The sequence below is a fragment of the Geotrypetes seraphini genome, chromosome 4 (assembly GCF_902459505.1).
Source record: "Geotrypetes seraphini chromosome 4, aGeoSer1.1, whole genome shotgun sequence".
Lineage (NCBI taxonomy): Eukaryota > Metazoa > Chordata > Amphibia > Gymnophiona > Dermophiidae > Geotrypetes > Geotrypetes seraphini.
The window spans coordinates 148,238,509-148,258,357 of NC_047087.1; the positions used below are offsets into that span (position 1 = coordinate 148,238,509).

At 44.2% G+C, this 19,849-nt stretch overlaps 1 protein-coding gene across 1 annotated transcript in view; it reads left to right on the plus strand.

Moving 5' to 3' along the window:
* NUDT21 (nudix hydrolase 21) overlaps positions 1–19,633 on the plus strand; it is a 299,370-nt gene extending 279,737 nt beyond the window's left edge. Inside the window, exons 6-7 of the mRNA XM_033941291.1 lie at positions 13,700–13,814; positions 18,257–19,633. Coding sequence (XP_033797182.1) covers positions 13,700–13,814; positions 18,257–18,278 — 137 coding nt within the window. The 3' untranslated portion in view covers positions 18,279–19,633. The remainder of the gene's footprint in view (positions 1–13,699; positions 13,815–18,256) is intronic.
* Positions 19,634–19,849: the final 216 nt, after the last annotated feature.

Genomic DNA, 19,849 nt, shown 5'->3' on the forward strand with positions numbered 1-19,849 from the left:
GGACTGAGGCTGAGGGGCAGCAGGCTCAGGACAAATGTCAGGAAATTCTATTTCACACAGCGAGTGGTGAACGCTTGGAATGCTCTCCCAGAGGAGGTGGTGACGGAGACTACCATTCTGGGTTTCAAGCGTAAGTTGGATGCACACCTCCTTGCAAATCACATTGAGGGATATGGGTAATCAGGGTCTCCATCTGGGAGCACCTGGCTTGGCCTCTGCGTGTGCGGGTCGCCAAAATAGATGGACCTAAAGTCTGATCCGGTGAAGGCGTTTCTAGTTAGTATTGGAGTTCAAGAAGGGATTGGGCAACTTTCTGAAGAAAAGGGGATAAAAGAGTACGGATAGAGGACTACTACACAGGTCCTGGACCTGATGGGCCTCCGCATGTGCGGACTGCTGGGCATAATGGACCTCTGGTCTGACCCAGCGGAGGCAATGCTTATGTGCTTATGTGACAGATGCTGATTGAAGAGGGGTGGATGGCGAGAGAAAGGGCAGACATTGGATGGTAGTGGGGAGCCTATGCTGGATGGAAGTGCAGATGGGAGAAATAAGGGAGCAAATGCAGGAAGGAAATGGGAGGAGAGAAAGAGGGGAGCAGACGCTGGATGGAAGTGGACAGAGAGAGGAGAAGGTACTAGATGGAAGGGTTGGAGAAAGAGGGTACATGATGGAAGGAGGGGATAAATAAAAGGGCACATGATGGGGAGAAAAGGATTGAGTTAGGGAAACACTGGAGGGTGAGGGAAAGAGGTGGCAAGCTTTAGGTAGACAGTAAAAAAGGACATTGATGAGAGGGTAGTAAGAACGTAATCTAGAAAGATGCAGAAAATAAATTGAAAAGGAAAATGAGGGAAAAAGGGGAAAGGGATAGCAGAGGAGAGGTGTGGGAGAGGGAAGGAGAGGAGAGAGATGCCAGACCAATGGGGATGACGGAGAGATGGAAGGGGGAGGCATACAGTTTCTGGAAGGGGCATAGAAGGAGAGAAGATGCCATATAGGGGAAGAGAGATGGCAGACAATGGATGGAAGGAAGAGAGTTACAAGAAGATGAAGAAAGCAGAAACCACAGAAGACAAAGGTAGAAAAAAAATTTTCTATTTATTTATTGCTTTAGAAGACATGTGTCACTGTTTCTGTAGTGCATTGTATGCAGAGTCCAGCTTCTTACTGGTTCAATTTAACCTTTGTCTATGTATTTCTATTTTATCCCCCCTTTTACAAAACTGTGGAATGTGTTTTAGCACCAGCCGTGGTTGTAGCAGCTCTGATGCTCAGAATTCTATGAGCGTCAGAGCTGTTACCACCGTGGCTAAAATCCACACTACAGTTTTGTAAAAGAGGGAGGGGTTAGTTTGTGATTACATATTCCATACTAGGCAAAGGTGTTTTCTGTGTTCTGTGTGTTCAAAAGACATGTTTTTTGTTAGGATTGACTGCAGGATTGATCTGTACTAGTCTGACTTGTTTAGTTTTACAATGGGTGTATTGATGTTGTACTGCTCACTGCAGTATGTAAGATGCTGCCTTTTCCTAGGTACTCATGTGTGACATGTGGCTTGTTACTAAAAATCATGTTTTTCGTACAGATGGGGGGGTGTCAAAAAATGATGGGCCCCAGGTGTCACATATGCTTGGTACACCACTGGTTCTAGTTTCTTAGATTTGGTGGCTACACAAAGTATCCTTGCTTTTTATGCTCTTGGGATAGTAGAGCCAAACATGAACATAGGGCAAAAAAAGATTGGCCTTTGAGGGAATATTTCATTGATGGAGGACAAAATGTTATCTAATGAACCTTTGGTAGCATGAGAGAGAATCATACTGCCACCACTACATATAAAGTTAGGTCTAATATCACTGTTAGTGAAGAAAGGGTATCTAGAAACTACAAAAAATCAATCTCCTATAGGTAATTCAAAATCCTTAAGGTACTGAGACATAGAGGTAAAACCAAGAGGTGAACCCCAAGAATATCATCTCGCCACCCAATCATTGCATATGATTGAACAAACATCAAAAGGGTCTTCCTTCGCTGCTTAAGCAGTCTAAATGGTGATATACTTAATTAGTTTAATTGTAACAAAATAAATTTTCTTTGAGGGTTTCAACGTGGCCCGTTACATTCCTGCATCAGGGAACTGATATGCAAGATTCAAACAAGGATTTTAAAAGTGGTGTCTGTCTCAAAAAAGCATAGGACAGCCCTCGCTGCAGGGGATATTTTCCCCCTGGTTTTTGTGGAGATGATGTATCAGGCATGTTTATATTAAAAAAAAAAAAAAAACAGTCCATGCCTGTGACTCCCCTTCAGAAGCCAGCCCAGCAGGTGGGCTCTCTTCCTTCACTGGTTTCCAGCATGTCACTGATGGGGACCCCGGAGAATAGCCAGGTGATACCAGTCATCGCGTCCAATCTCTTTCCATTCTTTTGTTGCCTCAGAGCATCTCGGCAGCATCAGCTAATGTGGCTAACCCAGCTGACCTTAGTGATCAAGATAAGTGTGGGACCCGAGACCTGGCGGATGCCCCTCTGTACACAGTTAAGCTGTCTTGCGGTTATCGGGTCAGAATCCCTGTGGGAACATAAGCAATGCCTCCGCTGGGTTAGACCTGAGGTCCATCGTGTCCAGCAGTCCGCTCACGCGGCAGCCCAACAGATCCAGGACCTGTGCAGTAATCCTCTATCTATACCCTCTATCCCCTTTTCCAGCAGGAGATTGTCCAATCCTTTCTTGAACCCCAGTACCATACTCTGCCCTATTACGCTCTCTGGAAGCGCATTCCAGGTGTCCACCACACGTTGGGTAAAGAAGAACTTCCTGGCATTCATTTTGAATCTGTCCCCTTTCAACTTTTCCAAATGCCCTCTTGTTCCTGCAGTCGGATCAACCTGTTTGTGCAGTATGTTAAGAACATAAGAATTGCCGCTGCTGGGTCAGACCAGTAGTCCACTCCCGCAGCGGCCCCTAGGTCAAATACCAGTGCCCTAACTGAGACCAGCCCTACCTGCGTACGTTCCATTTCAGCAGGAACTTGTCTAACTTTGTCTTGAATCCCTAGAGGGTGTTTTCCCCCTATAACAGCCTCCGGAAGAGCTTACAAGTTTTCCACCACTCTCTGGGTGAAGAAGAACTTCCTTACGTTTGTACAGAATCTATCCCCTTTTAATTTTAGAGTGCCCTCTCGTTCTCCCTACCTTCACTACTCTGAATAACTTTGTATTGTCTGCAAATTTAATCACCTCACTCGTCGTACCAATTTCCACATCGTTTATAATGTAATATGTTGAAGAGCACATGTCCAAGCATCAAATCCTGCGGCACTCCACTGGTGATGCTTTTCCAGTCCGAGTATTGTCCATTTACCCCCACTCTCTGTTTCCTATCCGCCAGTCAATTTTTAATCCACATGAATATTTAACCCTTGATTCCATGGATCGCAATTTTTCAAAGTAGTCATTCATGCGGAACCTTGTTGAACGTTTTCTGAAGGTCCAGATATACAATGTCGATCGGGTCACTTTTGTCTATCTACCTGTTTACTCCCTTGAAGAAGTGCAGCAAGTTCGTCAAGCAAGATCTTCCTTTGCTGAAGCCGTGTTGGCTGGTCCTCATCACTGATGAGTGATCACAGACCGCTCTCTTCCTCCTTTCTGATAATCTGGATCTAGTCTGGATTTTTACAGAGGTCTGGGATAACCCAGTAGGTTCCCGGTAGGTCTGGGATAACCCAGTAGATCCCCTGAAATGTGCTAGAGCCATAGCGAAGTTATACCCCATGGCTCCAGCATTTTTTCTACATGTTTCACGTCGCCGAACATAGATTCAGCCATGGCTCAGGTCACTAAGCACTCTTCTCTTCCCTCCGATGGAGTGGTGGTCCTGAAGGATGTTAAGGACAGGCAGGTGGGCTTTATTCTTACCGTTTGTTTGTTGGCTCTTTTTAATTTGGCTGTGGCAGGAGTAAGGGCAACAGTGGCCGCATCCTTTGTCACCCGAGCCTGTCATTCCAAACTTCGCCATGATCCTGAGGGTGTAGTCCTCCAGTATCTTGATTTTCATATTTCTGGAGTGGATAATCTGGCAGTTACCCTATATGACATAATGTAGGTCATTGCAAAGCCAGGAGCTTATTCTGTATCTGCTAGAAGACTTCTGTGACTACGTCAGTGGTCGGGAGGATTTGTGGTCAGGGGATTCTTCCTACAAGGCCATACTGAGCAGATTGCCTTTTCTAGGCCTTCTTCTGTTCAGTCAGGGGCTGGATGACCTTAAGGGTAGTGTGCAGGACCATAAGCTTAAGGTCCTGCCGGGCAACAAGCCCCGCACCACTAGGGATACAGGATGACCTAATTTTCATACTTTCAGACACCCTTACCAGTATTCTGGTTCCCAGACCAGATCAAAGATTCATTTCTTCGTCTGGCCCCTGCTTGGAGTAGTCCTTTAACAGAAAAAAGCAGTTTTGACGCCAGGTCTTTGGCCCCACTCCTCCATATTGGAGGGCGCTTCTTGGCTTTTCTGGTGGTGTGAGAGTCGGTGACCTTGGACCGTTGGGTCATACAGATCTTACATGACGGCTTCAATCTGGAGTCTTCCAAGCATCTGCCAAACTTCTCTCTGGATTCACCTGTGGGGTGTCCCGAGAAAGTTCTATGGGTGCAGTCCGCGATTCGCATGCTGCTGGTTGTTGCAGCTATCAAATCCATGCCACACGATGACTTAGACTCGGGGAGATTCTCTTTCTACTTCTTCGTTTCAAAGTCTTTTTCCGAAGCTTGGAGGCCGATCCTGGACCTGAACGCGGTTCATGTGGTCCTGAAAGTCCCATGCTTCTGAATGGAGACTGTGAGATTGCTTATCGTGGCAGTGGCATTGGGGAGTTTTTGGCCTCCCTGGATCTCTCGGAGACGTATCTTTATATCCATGTCTTCTGGGGCACAAGAAATTTCTGAGGATCCATGTATTGGATCAACACTTCCAAGTTGTGGCTTTTTTGTTCGGCCTGACTTCGACGCCCAGGACCTTCACCACAGTTATGGTGGTGGTTGATGCCCTCCTCTGCTCTCAGGGTATCCTGGTCTGTCCATGCCTGGACGACTGTCTGATCAGAGCCCCCTCACTAGCGGAGGGACTCCGGGCAGTGCAGCAGGTAGTCCAATTGCTGTAACGCCTGGGCTAGGTAATCAACCTGAGAAAGAGCCACTTCAAACCATCGAAGGACTTGGAGTTGCAGGGGGATTCAGTTTCACACGATCAGGAACCAAGGGTTCCTTCCGGAGTCTCGGAAAATGAAGATCCAACAAACAATTCAAAGCATGTTAATATTGCTGGCTCCCTCAGCCTGGCAATATTTGGACAGGTCCTAGGACTCCTGGTCACAACGTTTGATGTAGGCCCGTGGACCAGGGCTTGGCTGTGTACAATCCAGGAGTCGCTGCTGTCTTAGTGGTTTTCCCTGCTGCTGTCTTGTATGGCGATAGTGCGCAGCGGTCACGGAGCTTCAGGTCTTCTCCTGCTGGGATCCTTTTCTGCGGATCACAGATTCTGTGGTCGTCTTGTGGACGGTGCCCTCCTTTTTTCCAAAGGTGGTTTCTGTTTTCCATGTAAATCAGGAGGTTCGTCTTCCGGCGTTTGTTCCTTCGGGGTCCAAGGACAGAATCTTGTGGCCCCTGGACGTCCTTCGTCGTTGTCTGCGTTTTTGGAGGCCACCAACGATTTTCGTCTTGTAGCCCATCTTTTAGTGCTTTCTGGCCCTACCTGTCAGGGTAGGCCCTACTCTAAGGCTACCATTTCCAGTTGGATTCGTTCTGCCATTTCTGCTGCTTCTTTAGCAGCGGGGGAGAAAAGCACCTCCTTGAGGTAAGGGCTCACTCCACTAGAGGAATGTCTTCCTCTTGGGCTGAATCCACTGCAGTTTTGCCTGAGGGGATTTGCAGGGTGGCTGCCTGGTTTTCCCTGCACACTTTTACCAAGTTCTACTGGATTGATGTGGCGGCTAAACAAGATGCTGCTTTTAGGGCTTCGATCCTGGCAGCAGGCTTATCACCCCCTCCCCCCCCGCCCCCCCGATGTTCTAGGACTGCTCTGATACTATAGGGTGACCACTACCATCTCTCATCTTCCAGTCAACCAGTTCCAGTCAACCAGTTCTGTCACTTTGGGCCCATCCCTAGAGCACTCAGTTTATTTATTAGAAATCTGTGTGGAACACTGTCAAAGACTTTACTAAAATCTAAATCTAAATACACCATATCTAGCGCATGCAGTACATCACCAGAGAAATAGAAACAAATGAATTTCTTCCTGAACAGTGCAAAATATAGTCAGCAGATACAAATTTTCAAAACTAACAAATTTCAATCACTGAATTGAAAATAAAATCATTGCGATACCTTTGTCTGGTGATTTTATTTTTTTCCCAGTCTCTGGCTGCACTTCCTTTTGTCTGTGCTCTTAACTCTGTTTCCAAGACCACCGTATCCATTTGCTGATGTTCTGTCCTTCACTTTTTGCCCTACATCCATCATTGGCATTAGGCTTTTAACATTCAACTTTCTTCCATTTTTCTGCTTCCTTCTCAGTCTTTGGGTTTTGACCAGGTACTAATGATCTGGATTAGCTACCGTGAGAACGGCTACTGGGCTTGATGGACCATTGGTCTGACCCAGTAAGGCTATTCTTATGTTCTTATCTATTTTTCCTTATCTTGCCCTCCTCTCCATACATGTGCATCATCTCCGCCCTCCTTTTCCCCTATTCCCATCAATCCTAAACATTTCTTCCATCTCTTTTTTTTTTTTCCCCTTTCCCCTCTCCTCCCATCCCTGTGCACCATCTCCTCCGTTTCTCTCCCCCTCCTGTGTTCCGACATCTCTGTTTTCCCCTTTTTATGGTTTGGCATATTTTATCTCTCCTTACCACAATTTAGTATCTCTATCCCTTCTTTCCTTTCCCTCCTTCCCCCTACGTTGGTCTGGCATCTCTCTCTCCTCGTTCCCTCCCTCTTCTTGTTGTCTGACATCTCCTTCCATCCCCCCTTCCCCTGATCTGGTATCACTCTCTTCTTCTTCCTGCAGTCTGGCATATCTCTCTCACCTTATTCCCATCCCTCCTTCTCTCCCCCATTCCCATTGTCAGCTATCTCTCTCCTCCCCTCCTCCCCTTCCATCCCTGCACTGCACCATTTCCAACTATCTTTCTCTCTCTCTCCTTTCTATTTCCGGCATCATAAATTCTTCCCCTTCCCCTCTCTCCCACCCCAGCCTCCCCCATTCTACTTAAAAGCAGGAGCGGGAGCCATTTGAGGAGCAGGCATTTTCCTGGGCATCCCTGCTTGACACGGAGGGACCTTACCAGACTCTACATCAGCTGCCCACCCCGCGGGACGCAGGTGCGTGCCTCTGGGCGCGTGTCCAAAGGTGCTCCAAAGGGGAGCTTTTGAAGAGCATTGAGCACGGAACTCTGCTCCTTTCTGTTTTGATGGGAAAAAGAAAAGGAGGTGTTAAAGGAAAGATTGGACCAAATGAGACCAAAGGTCCAATGGACAAACATCTGACTCCGGTAGGTGTTTTGCCGCCAGTAAGTCCTCCTAACCCCCTGGAAACTTCCCTATCATGAATGATAGAAGTGAACTTTCTATTTTGAATGTGATGATATTCTTGGTAGTTTTCTGAAAGTTCAGGATACTGAGGATTTAGTCTTGTCTTCTCAGGCCATGGAGTTTTCAAGTTTCTCCAATTCCTCCTCCAATTACAGTTTCAAAGTCCTTGTTAGAAGATTCATTAAATGAAAATAAGAAGATATCATTGAAAGATATAATAAAAGCCGTTAACAAAAAGGATAAAACATTGTATGAAAATCTTCAAAGCTTCAGTAAGTACACTGAAAAGAACTTTCTGAACTTTCTAGTATTAAGGAGGAGCTCAGACATCTTAAGCAGGAATTGAATGCAATCAAAGCAACTTCCATCACTCCACAGAATCATACCCACAGTCTCCATCCAGCCTTCTAGTATTAAGGAGGAGCTCAGAAATCTTAAGCAGGAATTGAATGCAATCAAAGCAACTTCCAACACTCTACTGAACCATACCAATTTGCCACCACTGCTGGGCTCCGTGATAGACTCACTTTGCCTTGGCGATCTACCGAATCAATCAGCCTTCCTCTCCCCGACGTCAATTCTGCCGTCGTAGAGGAAGTTCGGGCCAGCCAATCGCTGCCTGGTTGGACCGGAACTTCCTCTCCGACGGCAGAATTGACGTTGGGGAGAGGAATGCTGGTCGGCCCGACGCAGGGAAGCAGGGAGAGCTTGGGGCAGCGGCGGCTTTGGGGCCTGTTACCCGATGGCGGCTTGGGGGCCTGTTCCCCAATGGTGGCAGTAGTGGCTTGGTGGAGGGCAGGTAGAAAGAAAGGGAAACAGAAAAAAAGAAAGGGGGCATGAAGAGAGAAAAAAAGAAAGGGAGGCAGAGAGAAAGAAAGGGCAGGGAGAGAGGAAGAAAAAGTTGGGGGAGGGAATGACGTCTGGAGGAGAGGAAGCATACAGGCTGAAAGAAGGGAATTGGATGCACAGTTAGAAGAAGAAAGTGCAACCAGAGATTCATGAAATCACCAGACAACAAAGGTAGGAAAAATGATTTTATTTTCAATTTAGTGATCAAAATGTGTCTGAATTTATATCTGCTGTCTATATTTTGCACTAAACCACAATAGCGGTTTTTAGCACAGGGAGCCTATGAGCGTCGAGAGCAGCGCTGGGTATTCAGCGCAGCTCCCTGCGCTAAAAACTACTATTAATAAAAATGGAGGGGGGTATATTTGTCTATTTTTGTATGGTTGTTACTGAGGTGACAGTGCATAGAGTCATCTGCCTTGACCTCTTTGAAAAAAACCCCGGAATAGGAATGATAATTAACATTTTCTCAGCGAATAGTGTGCTTTGTGTGTGTGTGTGTGTGTGTGTGTTTGGTTTTATTTTATTTTATTTTATTGTTGGTAGATCATTTTGACTTGGTCATTCTAAAAGTAGCTCGCAAGCCCAAAAAGTGTGGGCACCCCTGCCTTAAAGGAAAGGAGGGACAGAGGGGATATGATTCAGACGTTCAAATACTTGAAAGGTATTAACATAGAACAAAATCTTTTCCAGTGAAAGGAAAATGATAAAACTAGAGGACATAATTTGAGGTTTAGGGGTGGGAGACTCAAGAGCAATGTAAGGAAATTCTTCTTTATGGAGAGAGTGGTGGATGCCTGGAATGCGCTCCCAAGAGAGGTGGTGGAAAGGAAAACAGTGACGGAGTTCAAAAAAACGGATCTAGAATCAGAAAATCATAGTAAATATTTAAGAACTAAGGCCAGTACTGGGCAGACTTGCACGGTCTGTGTCTGTATATGGCCGTTTGGGAGAGGATGGCCTGGGGAGGGCTTCAATGGCTGAGAGGATGTAGATCAGGGATCTCAAAGTCCCTCCTTGAGGGCCGCAATCCAGTCGGGTTTTCAGGATTTGCCCAATGAATATGCATTGAAAGCAGTGCATGCACATAGATCTCATTCATATTCATTGGGGAAATCCTGAAAACCCGACTGGATTGCCGCCCTCAAGGAGGGACTTTGAGACCCCTGATGTAGATGGACTGGAGTGAGCTTTGACGGAGACTTCAGTAGTTGGAACCTAAGAACAGTACTGGGCGGGCAGAGCTTTAGATTCTTGCCCAGAAATAGCTAAGGAGAAGAAGAAAAAACCCAACAACAACAACAAATTTTAGATTGAATCAGGTTGGGCAGACTAGATGGACCATTTGGGTCTTTATCGGCCGTCATCTACTATGTTACTATGTTAGATAATAGTTTTTTGGCTCTGGAAGGTTCAGTAATAAAAATGGAAAATCAAATAAAGGTCTGCCAGTCTGCATAGGCTTCAGCTATTAAAGATAATTTGATACTTCATTCCAAGCTGGAAACCTTTGAAAATATTTCAAGGTCAGCAAACTTAAGGCTACTGAACTTTCCACAGACACATTTCCTTTCTCCTAAGGAATTATTTAAGTTATATCTGAAAGATATCTTGCAAATAAAAGTTGATGATAGAGATCTTAAATGCATACCACAGGCTTTGAAAGAAGTAAGGCATGAAGGGAAAATGGATAATTTAAATACTCCTGATAGTTTGGATCTTATAACTTTCCTAGAAAATACGCAAGAGGTTATCTCAAAAAAATCAACTTTATTAGTTACAACAGTGGTCTCAAACTCGTAGCTTGCCAGGTACTATTTTAAGATCCTCGGTATTATAGAAAATTATTCTTTTTTTATTATTATTATTTTATTTCTATTATTCAACAAAATTTTACAAGAATACTTCTTGTTACAATAAACACAGGAAAGAAAAACAATACAGAAGTATTACAGATTCATACATAAATAAATTTTTCCTTTCTTAGACCACTATAATAGGGGGATGGTCAATCGAAACTTTTTTGAGAGAAATTTAAAGAGGAATTTAATTAAACGATTAGGCTTTATGTTCTAAACACCAGCTATTTAATTTCTATTTTCCCTCAGTCCTTCATGATTTTCTTTACATCCAAGAATTCCTTCAAATGATTAGGAGAGAAAAATGTATATTTAACTCCCAAATACCTAACTAAGCATTTGCAGGGGTATGCTAACAAGAAAGTTGCTCCCAATTTTATAATATCTTGACGCATAGAAAGAAATTCTTTCCTCCGTTCTTGTGTAGTCTTTGCGACATCAGGATATATCCAAACTTTTTGCTCCCCGAATAGTTTCTGTGAGTTTTTAAAGAATAATTTCATAATCATGTTCACGTCTTGTTCGAAAACAAATGATACTAAGAGCGTAGCTCTAGCAGTATCAGTAGTAATTGTTTGTTCAAGAAAAGCAGTCACATTAGCAAATTCTATTTCATTATTTTTTTCCCTTATCTCTTTTTCTCCTTCTTCTCTTCCGGGTATCTTCTTATTTGGTAAATAGTAGATTTTATTTATAGGGGGAATACAATTTGACGAAATCTTTAAATTTTCAGTCAGGTATCTTTTCAATAAGTCGAGAGGCAATATACCCGGAATTTGAGGAAAATTTAAAATACGGAGGTTCAGGTGCCTATTGAAATTTTCAAATTACTCCAATTTCTTGTTTATAAGGAAACTATCTTTAATTGAAGCCACCTTGAATTGTTGTAAATGCAATATATCCTCCTGCATCTGCTTAGTTTGAACACTAGAATCCCTTTTCATTGTTTCCACAGTTTTAGTCAATGAGTCCAAGTTTTCCACTATTTTTGTTACCTCTTCAGATGATTTTTCCACTTTTGTCTCCATCCGCTGAAGTAAAGACCAGATGCTTTGAAGGGAAACCTCCGTCGGAGAGGACAAATCCCCCTCTCTCTTGTTGGCTTCCATCAGCTGACTTGCTCCAGACGCTGTGCCCTCATCGGGAGACCAGAAAATGATTCTTTGTGGAAAACTTGTGCCTTGAGGCCCTGATTCTATAAAGTGCGTCCCGATTTTAGGCAGCTGTAGGCGTCCTACAGCTGTCTAATCAGCCAATCGGGATGCACATTTTTTAAAAAAATGCTCCCCAGGCAGGCCGCCTATATTGAAGGCGCCTCCGGGAGCCTAGGGAGGCCCGCAAGACGCCTAAGCTTGCCTAAGGGCCTTAGGCGGGCCTTAGGCTAACCTAGGTGGCCCTATGCGTCTCCCTAGTAGAGGAAGAGACGCTTACAATGTAGGCCAACAAAATGCTGGTCTACATTGTAAGTAGACACGGCCACTATACTTATTGCGGCAAGGGATCTCTCTGCCGCTATAAGTATAGCGGGCCGCGGCCGCCTGTCCGATCGCTGGCAGGAGGGTGCCCAAACCCTCCTGCCAGAAGATGCCCCCCCCCCCCGACACTACCGATCGCTGGCAGGAGGGTGCCCAAACCCGCCTGCCAGAAGATGCCCCCCCCCCCCCCCGACAATATCGATCGCTGGCAGGAGGGTGCCCAATCCCTCCTGCCCGAAGATGCACCCTCCCCCCCCGCGCTAACAGCCCCCAAACCTCCACCCCACCAAACTAACCTTTTCTTTTGGCCAGACGGGTCTTGCCCGTCCAGCCGGCAGGCCCGTCTCGTCCCGGCCCGTCCCGCCGAAATCTAAGGCCTGATTGGCCCAGGCTCTAGAAGCCTGGACCAATCAGGTCTTAGGCATAGCGGGTCCGCCCATCCCCACTAAGTCTAAGGCCTGATTGTCATTTCTTTAATAAAATATTAACTATTTTTTTCTGCAGCCCTCCAAGTACCTTCAAATCTAAAATTTGACCCTGCAAAGGGTTTGAGTTTGAGACCGCTGAGTTACAATATCCTCTATGGAAGTAAAAAGGAGGATTATGAAAGCATACTTTCCAAAGAAAGCAATTTTGTTTTATGATTTTACTGTATCGGTGTTCCCAGATGTATCAAGACAAACTCAATCTCATCGTAAAGCCTTCCTCCAGCTAAGACGAGTCTTGGCAGAAGGGGGCACTTTCTTTTTTTAAATATCCCTGCAAGTGTCTGATCACCTGGGAAACTAAATATTATGTGTTTTTGGAACATATGCATTTAGAAGTCTTCCTTTCTGATAAGACTAAGGGCCTCTTCTAGTAAACTGTGTTAACAGTTTCTAGCGCAGGGAGCCGTGATGAATGGCCCGCGCTGCTCCCAACACTCAGAGTTCCTATGACCGTCGGGAACAGCACGGGCCATTCAACGCGGCTTTCTGCACTAGAAACTGCTAGCACAGTTTAATAGAAGAAGGGGTAAGAGTTAATGTGTAAGTTATGTCTTCATTGATTATATCTGTTATTGGGTCAGAGGGTATGAATAGATTTTCCTACTGTTGAGATGTTTTTTCTTTCTCCCCAAGATATGGGCTTGAATTGGAAAATTGCTATGTGAGATTGCATTTGAATTTATAATATTTTTTAAATAAGTATTTAAGATGACAGTGTTGTTTATTTTCTGTATTACTTGTTGATTTCTGATGGTTATATGAAGAAATCTTAATAAAAATAACATTTTTTAAAAAAGAAGCTGGTCCAGAGGGCTTCCTGGCTTGGCATTTCTTCCCATTTCTATCTGTGCCAGTCCAACGTCTTCACCTTCAGTTCTGCAGAGGACCACCAGCTTCGGCAGAAATTCAATCTCAATCGCCGCATGCAGCCCCTTTCTGTGCTTTCCTTCTGCGGTCAGTCCCCAATGACGCAACTTCTTTTTCCGCCTGGATGAACCGTGGCAAAAGGAAAGCACAGAGAGGGTCTGCAAGTAGCAGATGAAAATCAATGCCAGGGATGGCAGCCCCCTGTAACAAAAATGGATATGTCTGCAAGACCAGAAGAGGATGACGTCGGACTGGCACAGATAGAAGGGGGTGGACATTTTGACCTACTAGGGGGCACCCCCATAGTCTCGGGGCCCAGGGAAGCTGCCCTGTTTGCTCTCCCTTAATGCTGACCCTGTGCTGCGGCCAATTCACCTTGGGCCACATAAAACGACCAGGCGGGCCAAATTTGGCCCTTGGGCTTTGTTTTTTTCACATGTGCTGTAGATCATAACTCAGTTTAGAGGAAAATATATAAAGGAAAATAATGCAGGGTAGAGATGTTCTGGAATCTTAAATGCATATCTTAAATCAATTTTTGTTTTCTCTTACTTTAGCCCTCTTTGCTGTCCCAAAGAACTACAAACTGGTGGCAGCTCCATTGTTTGAACTGTATGACAATGCTCCAGGATATGGCCCCATCATTTCCAGCTTGCCTCAGCTCTTGAGCAGGTATTGTATTCAATAACCCTCCATACTTTTGAGGTAAGGGCAAATCTGCATAGATTCCTGTCCAATTCAAATGGAATCCAAAATAAAATTACTAGGTGTCATCCTTAATAAAGATCTTACATATCATGATCAAATCAGCTCAGTGACCAAAAAATGCTTCTATGAACTCCGCCTTATTCGTTCCTTAACTTCAGTACTTGACACTGCCTCTATTCAAACCTTGATCCACTCACAGATAATTTCTCACCTAGACTATTACAATTCTTTATACTAAGGCATTACTCAAAAAAGAAACACGTCGACTACAACTCATCCAAAATACTGCTATCAAACTAATCCATAAAGCTAGAAAGTATGATCATGTCACCCCTCTCCTTCGAGAAGCACACTGGTTACCAATTTCACATCGCTTGACATATAAAACTCTTTTGCTTGTTTTCAAAATCTATCTTACCCGTTCTCCAGCTTTCCTCAATAAACACAGCCGATCAAAACCTATTAACCGTCTCTTTGATTAAAGATCTCTATTATACTAGAAACACAAATTTCTCTGTCACAGCTCCAACACTCTGGAATGCCATGCCATCTCATCTCCGTCATGAAAATTCTTTCAATAAATTCAAACCATTCCTAAAATCTTTTTGTTTCAGGACGCCTTCCAAACAACAAGATAACATTGTTTCTCCGACCACAACATCCTTCCTTCATCCTCTAATAAGAACCACTTCAATGAAGCAACCTCTCCTTCCCTGATGTTTCTTCCCGTACCTCCTCTTATTTTTATTTTTTGATGTAATTATTACTCTACCCATCCTCTATCTCCTTTCGTATCACCTATGTCAAATGTAATCGTCTTAACTTTGTTCCCACCACCCTTCTTTTATTTTCAAAATTTTATGTTTTATATTATCTTTTAGAATTGTAAACGAACCAGATACATGTTGATGGTCAGTATATCAAAACTTAAATAAACTTGGAACTTGGAAAAAGCTGGGAGCACCACGGTGTCATGGCTTGCCGCTGTTCGTCAACCTTCTGAGAGAAGTCCTGGAATAGCAGAATCTGGGCCCCAGAGTGTTCCAGCGAGCGGGATTTTTTTAACAGGTCCAGGAGCTTAGCCTTTTCAGTGTAATTATGGAACCTAGTCAGTACCGCTCATGGTTTAGCTCCCTCGTTTCTCTTGCGGCACGGCCCCACACGATGAATCCTCTCCACTACAATAGGTCCCGTGCTCCCCGGCAGACCAAGTGCTTGAGGGAGCCACGTGTCTACAAAATGGAGCAGAGCGTCATCAAGCACACACTCAGGCAAGCCCACAATTCGTATGTTTCACGACTCCGGTTTTCCTGGTCCTCAATACGATCCATCAAGGATTTGATCTGCTCCTCCACCGCCCGGAGTTTCCCAAAGTGCTGGATTTGGGCCACATGACCTGCCAATACATTCTTTACCTCCTCCATCGAAGTAAAGAGTTTGAGTTTTTATCATCCTGAAATTGCGACATATTTCGCAGGGAGACTTGCAAAATATCTTCAGAGGAGCCCGATGCCGTCTCCTTGGTTTGTGTGGCCGCCATCTAAACGCGGGACGCAGCAGCTTTCTCTTTACTAGGTCTTGGCGTCTTCACCGGAATACCCAGAGATCCGGACCATCAAACCCGTCAAATTCAACATTGTGGTGCAAGTCCAAGTAAAGAACACAAAAAGCTCCTTAAAGGAAGATTATACAGGGTCTGAGCAAATTAAATACATCTGTAATCTGGCAGGCAGCACGGAGCCGAGTACACTGGCATTTTGATAGCAAATCTAAAAAAAGAGACATTTTTAAAAAAAATCCCGCATGTAAATAAGATCAGCAGACAGCAGTGAAGATTTGCTAAATTTGCATGTGCTCATCTCTGGTGACAGCAATGGGCACATGCGCAGAAAAAATAGAGAAATAAACCCCCCAAACACAACCAACAAACGACCCCCCAACAGTAGGAGAGATGCCCACACTCTCCAGCTGCACTAATATCCATGCGATCTGACCCGACCTCCCCTGCAGTGGGAGAGATGCCCACTGCACTAAAATCCCCACAGCGACCTGACCCGATCTCCCCTTGCAGCGGGAAAGATGCCCACATACTCCCGCTGCACTAAAATCCCCACAGCGACCTGACCTGATCCCCCCTGCAGCAGGACAGATGCCCTTACTATCCTGCTGCACTAAAATCCCCGACCCGAACCCCAGCACCCCCCTACCCCTGCAGCTGGAGAGATGCACCCTCCCACCATCTTTGCCATCTGACCATTTAACGGACTCTTGCCAGGAGCTTATATCCACGGCCTTTATCCTTGGATCTCAGCTCCCTGTTCCTCTCAAATTTCACCATAGACACTTGAAGGATGAGTCCCCCCTGCTCGACCATGTCAGATTGAGGGATGCTTGGGCCCGTGATCTTTCTGTAATACTGCCTAATGATGTTATTCTTTGTGCTGTACGCAAATTGCCTGCGTTTTGTAAATATGTTACCTTTTGGGAACAACATTATAAACTGGTTCTCCGCTTATATATTTCACTTAAACGAGCTCACCTTTCAGGGTTCAGAGCCTCTTCTGCTTGTCCCCGTTGTGATGCCTCTGATGCTGGTTTGGGACATATGTTCTGGACTTGTCCTATTATTCAGTCCTTTTGGGAAGCTATTTTTCTTTTTGTTGAACGTATATGGAATGTTGTTGTTCAACATTCCCCTATGTTTCTTTTTGGAGTCCCTATTCATTTTACACCTCGCAGACTAGGGACTGCTGCACTTCTCCGGTGGACTGTGGTGATAGCCCTCAAGTGCATTTTGCTTAAGTGGTTAGACGTGGAGGGACCTGACTATTCCCTCTGGTGATGTCGTCTGATCACCCTTTTGCTGTGGGAACGGCGAGACATCCATGACTTTTCTTCTCTGCAAGGCCGGACTTTTCATCGTACCTAGGAGCCTTTTTGGAACACTATGACTCCGGTGGCCTGTAGCCACCTCCGGAACTGCTGACTCGTTGCTTGAGACTGCTTTCTCCACTGGTTGTTAGCTATATTTTTTCCTGATTTGATACTTTGGGCTGGGATTGATAGAGGACTGGGACTGGTGTGGGTTTTGGGGGAGGGATTGGGGAGAGACATTTTGTGTATTCCTTATGCCTCCTTTGTTGTTTGGTGTTTCTTGTAATTTACCTTTGGTTTGTCTTTCTTCTCTGTCTTTGTAGAGACAATCCGGGGGGGGATGACAGTTTCTTGTTTTACGATGAGAAAATGTGAGCTTGCCTTCTGTACCTGTATCTGTCTCAGTACTTATTCCGTTGTGCTCAATAAAATATATTTGAACATATTATTTTCTGTGAGTTCCCTTTCAGCACAGCCCATGGCCCAGTGGTTAGGGATCCCTGCTCTAGAAACCCGCAGAACTTGACTGTTCCTCACTATTGAAAATATGATTTTGAAAGAGCACCCCTGATTTGTAGCAATGTTATAACCAAAGTTCTTTACATTTATTACCGTATATACTCGAATATAAGTCAAGACCCCCTTTTTCCCCCAAAAGGAAGAAAAATGGTTGACTTGAATATGTGTCGGGCTGCTTAAAATTCAAGTGCCCTGCCCTGTCCAGCTCTGCACTCAGCCCCCTTCCTGCCAAGCTCTGCACCCAGCCCCCTTCCCTCCCTCCCCTGTTAGGCATTGCACCCTGCTCCATTCCTTCCCTCCCTCCCTCCCCTGTCAGGCATTGCACCCTGCTCCATTCCCTCCCTCCCTCCCTCCCCTGTCAGGCTCTGCACCCAGCACCCTTCCCTCCCTCCCTCCCTCCCCTGTCAGGCTCTGTACCCAGCACCCTTCCTTCCATCCCCCCTTGTCAGGCACTGCACCCAGCTCCCCTCCCTCCCCTATCAGGCATTGCACTTAGCCCCCTTCCTTCCCTCCCCAGTCGGACTCTGCATTTTCCCTCCCTCCTAGGCTCTGCACCCTGCCCCCCTCCCTGCCCTAGCCTCATACCTCTACTGCTGATCCCCGGTGGAGGTGCAGTGGGCAGGAGTGAACTTTCTGAGTTCCTGCCCCGCTGCTAATCGGCTGCCATGAGTTTCTTCAGCTGCTGAGCGGCACGAGCAGGTATGCAATTTGGCGCTGCTGCTCAGCGGTTGAAGAATCTCAAATAATGTAAGATAGTGTCTCTTTCCTAAAGATGGATGTTAAAAATTTGTCTTCCTTTCTCATAATTTGGACTGAAAAGAAATGTTTTGACCACAGCCTTCTGGATACTGTAAAAACTGGTTTAACTCGGTCCTAGAATTTCAAGTTCGCAGAGAAGCTTGATTTTATTATGGGGGGTTTCCTATTATGTCTGTAAGGGTCAAACTTAAGGAATAGGGCCTGAATTTTAGTTCAGCTTGTGTTTATGATTTCTTTTTTTATTTTATATTTAGGTTCAATTTTATTTACAACTGAAATTCTTGCATCCAGGAGGAGGATGTGAAGAAACAAAGCAGTCTCTGTGAGCACAGCATAAAGATATAGAGAAAAATGTTGACTGAAGGATTTTTTTTTTTAATTGTGATATTTTAGCCTGAAGCCTGATTTAACTTTCTACTCTCTGAGCAGTTGAATGAGCCTGCAGAGCTGTTCCTGATAGTGAATGTTAATGCTTTTAAAACTTTTTTTCATTTGTTAATCTCCAGTTTTTCTTATACAGTACATTAAAAACTACATTTCTATTCTATTGGAATGATTATTTTTCCATACATATTTCAATTGTTAAAACAGTTGTACTACCAAAATCTTTTTATTCAGTCAATCATTAATATCCCATTTCTTCTTGACTTATTTTGTAAACAATTTTTTTCTTAAATCTTCCCAACTAAATAAAGTGGGACACTTCTTTGGTGATCATAATTAGCAATTTTCCAAAAAGAACCAGATTTCTTTAGCATGTTAACAAATGATAAAGGGTTTTAAGGGAGGAGGGTTTAAGAATAGGGGACATGGACATAAGTAAAGGGTATGCTACTTTACTAAAAACCAAATATGGACAGAAAAAGAATTAATATTAAAACCAGATATACAAACAGAGCCAAGGAACAGGCAGTTGGATTTCTTTTTAATATTCTTTTAGTGATGTTGGTAGTACTATTGCTGTGTTAACTAGAATGAAGTGTGAAATTTATTTTTGTTGAACATGTTTACAAAGAAATTTGGCATCATTGTACATGATCTGTCTTCAACTACTGTATGATCTTGTTAATGTCTACCCATCTTATAAAATGTTTATCCTTCTCAATGAGTTTGTACATCAGAATGGTTATAAACTAAACTTTTCAAATATAACTTTTTGTTGTGCAAGTGTTTTAAATTTGTCATATTGTGGTTTGTCACTGTATCCTGAATATCATTGCTATATTTATGTATAAACTAACATGCAGCATTTGAGAGAGATGTACAATACAGTCTCAATTATCTGACCTTTGCTAATTTAGCCAACCGGCATATCTGACAGACCCCCCCCTCTGGTGATGTCATCACATCACCATTAAGAAGCACGCACTACTTCGCTTTCCACCTTCCAGTGTCAAGGAGATTCTGGCAAGGGAAGTTTTGTACCTGAGACAATTTTTTCAGACTCATGACCCTGCTTGTACTGCAAAGCTAGCACCATTGTAACCTGGGAACACTTCATGTACTGGTAAGATTTTGGAGCACAGCAAGTTTTACATTTTTCTGCAAATGTATATATAGTAATCATGTTTTAGTGCTCTAATCATGCTGCAGAATATGCTATAATGTTAATAAACAATTTTTGAAAATCAGGTATTCCGTATTATCTGACACTTAATTTATTGACAATGGGTCTGTCCTATTTATGTTGGTTAATCGAGACTTGACTATACAAATATTCTTGTCACCTTATTTATATTTGCAAATGGCTTCTGAGTGCTAGTGTAGTTCTTTATATAAACTGTTTAGCAATACATGTAATAGCTGGAAATTAAGATGGGGGAATTAATCAAGGTAAATAAAAGTTC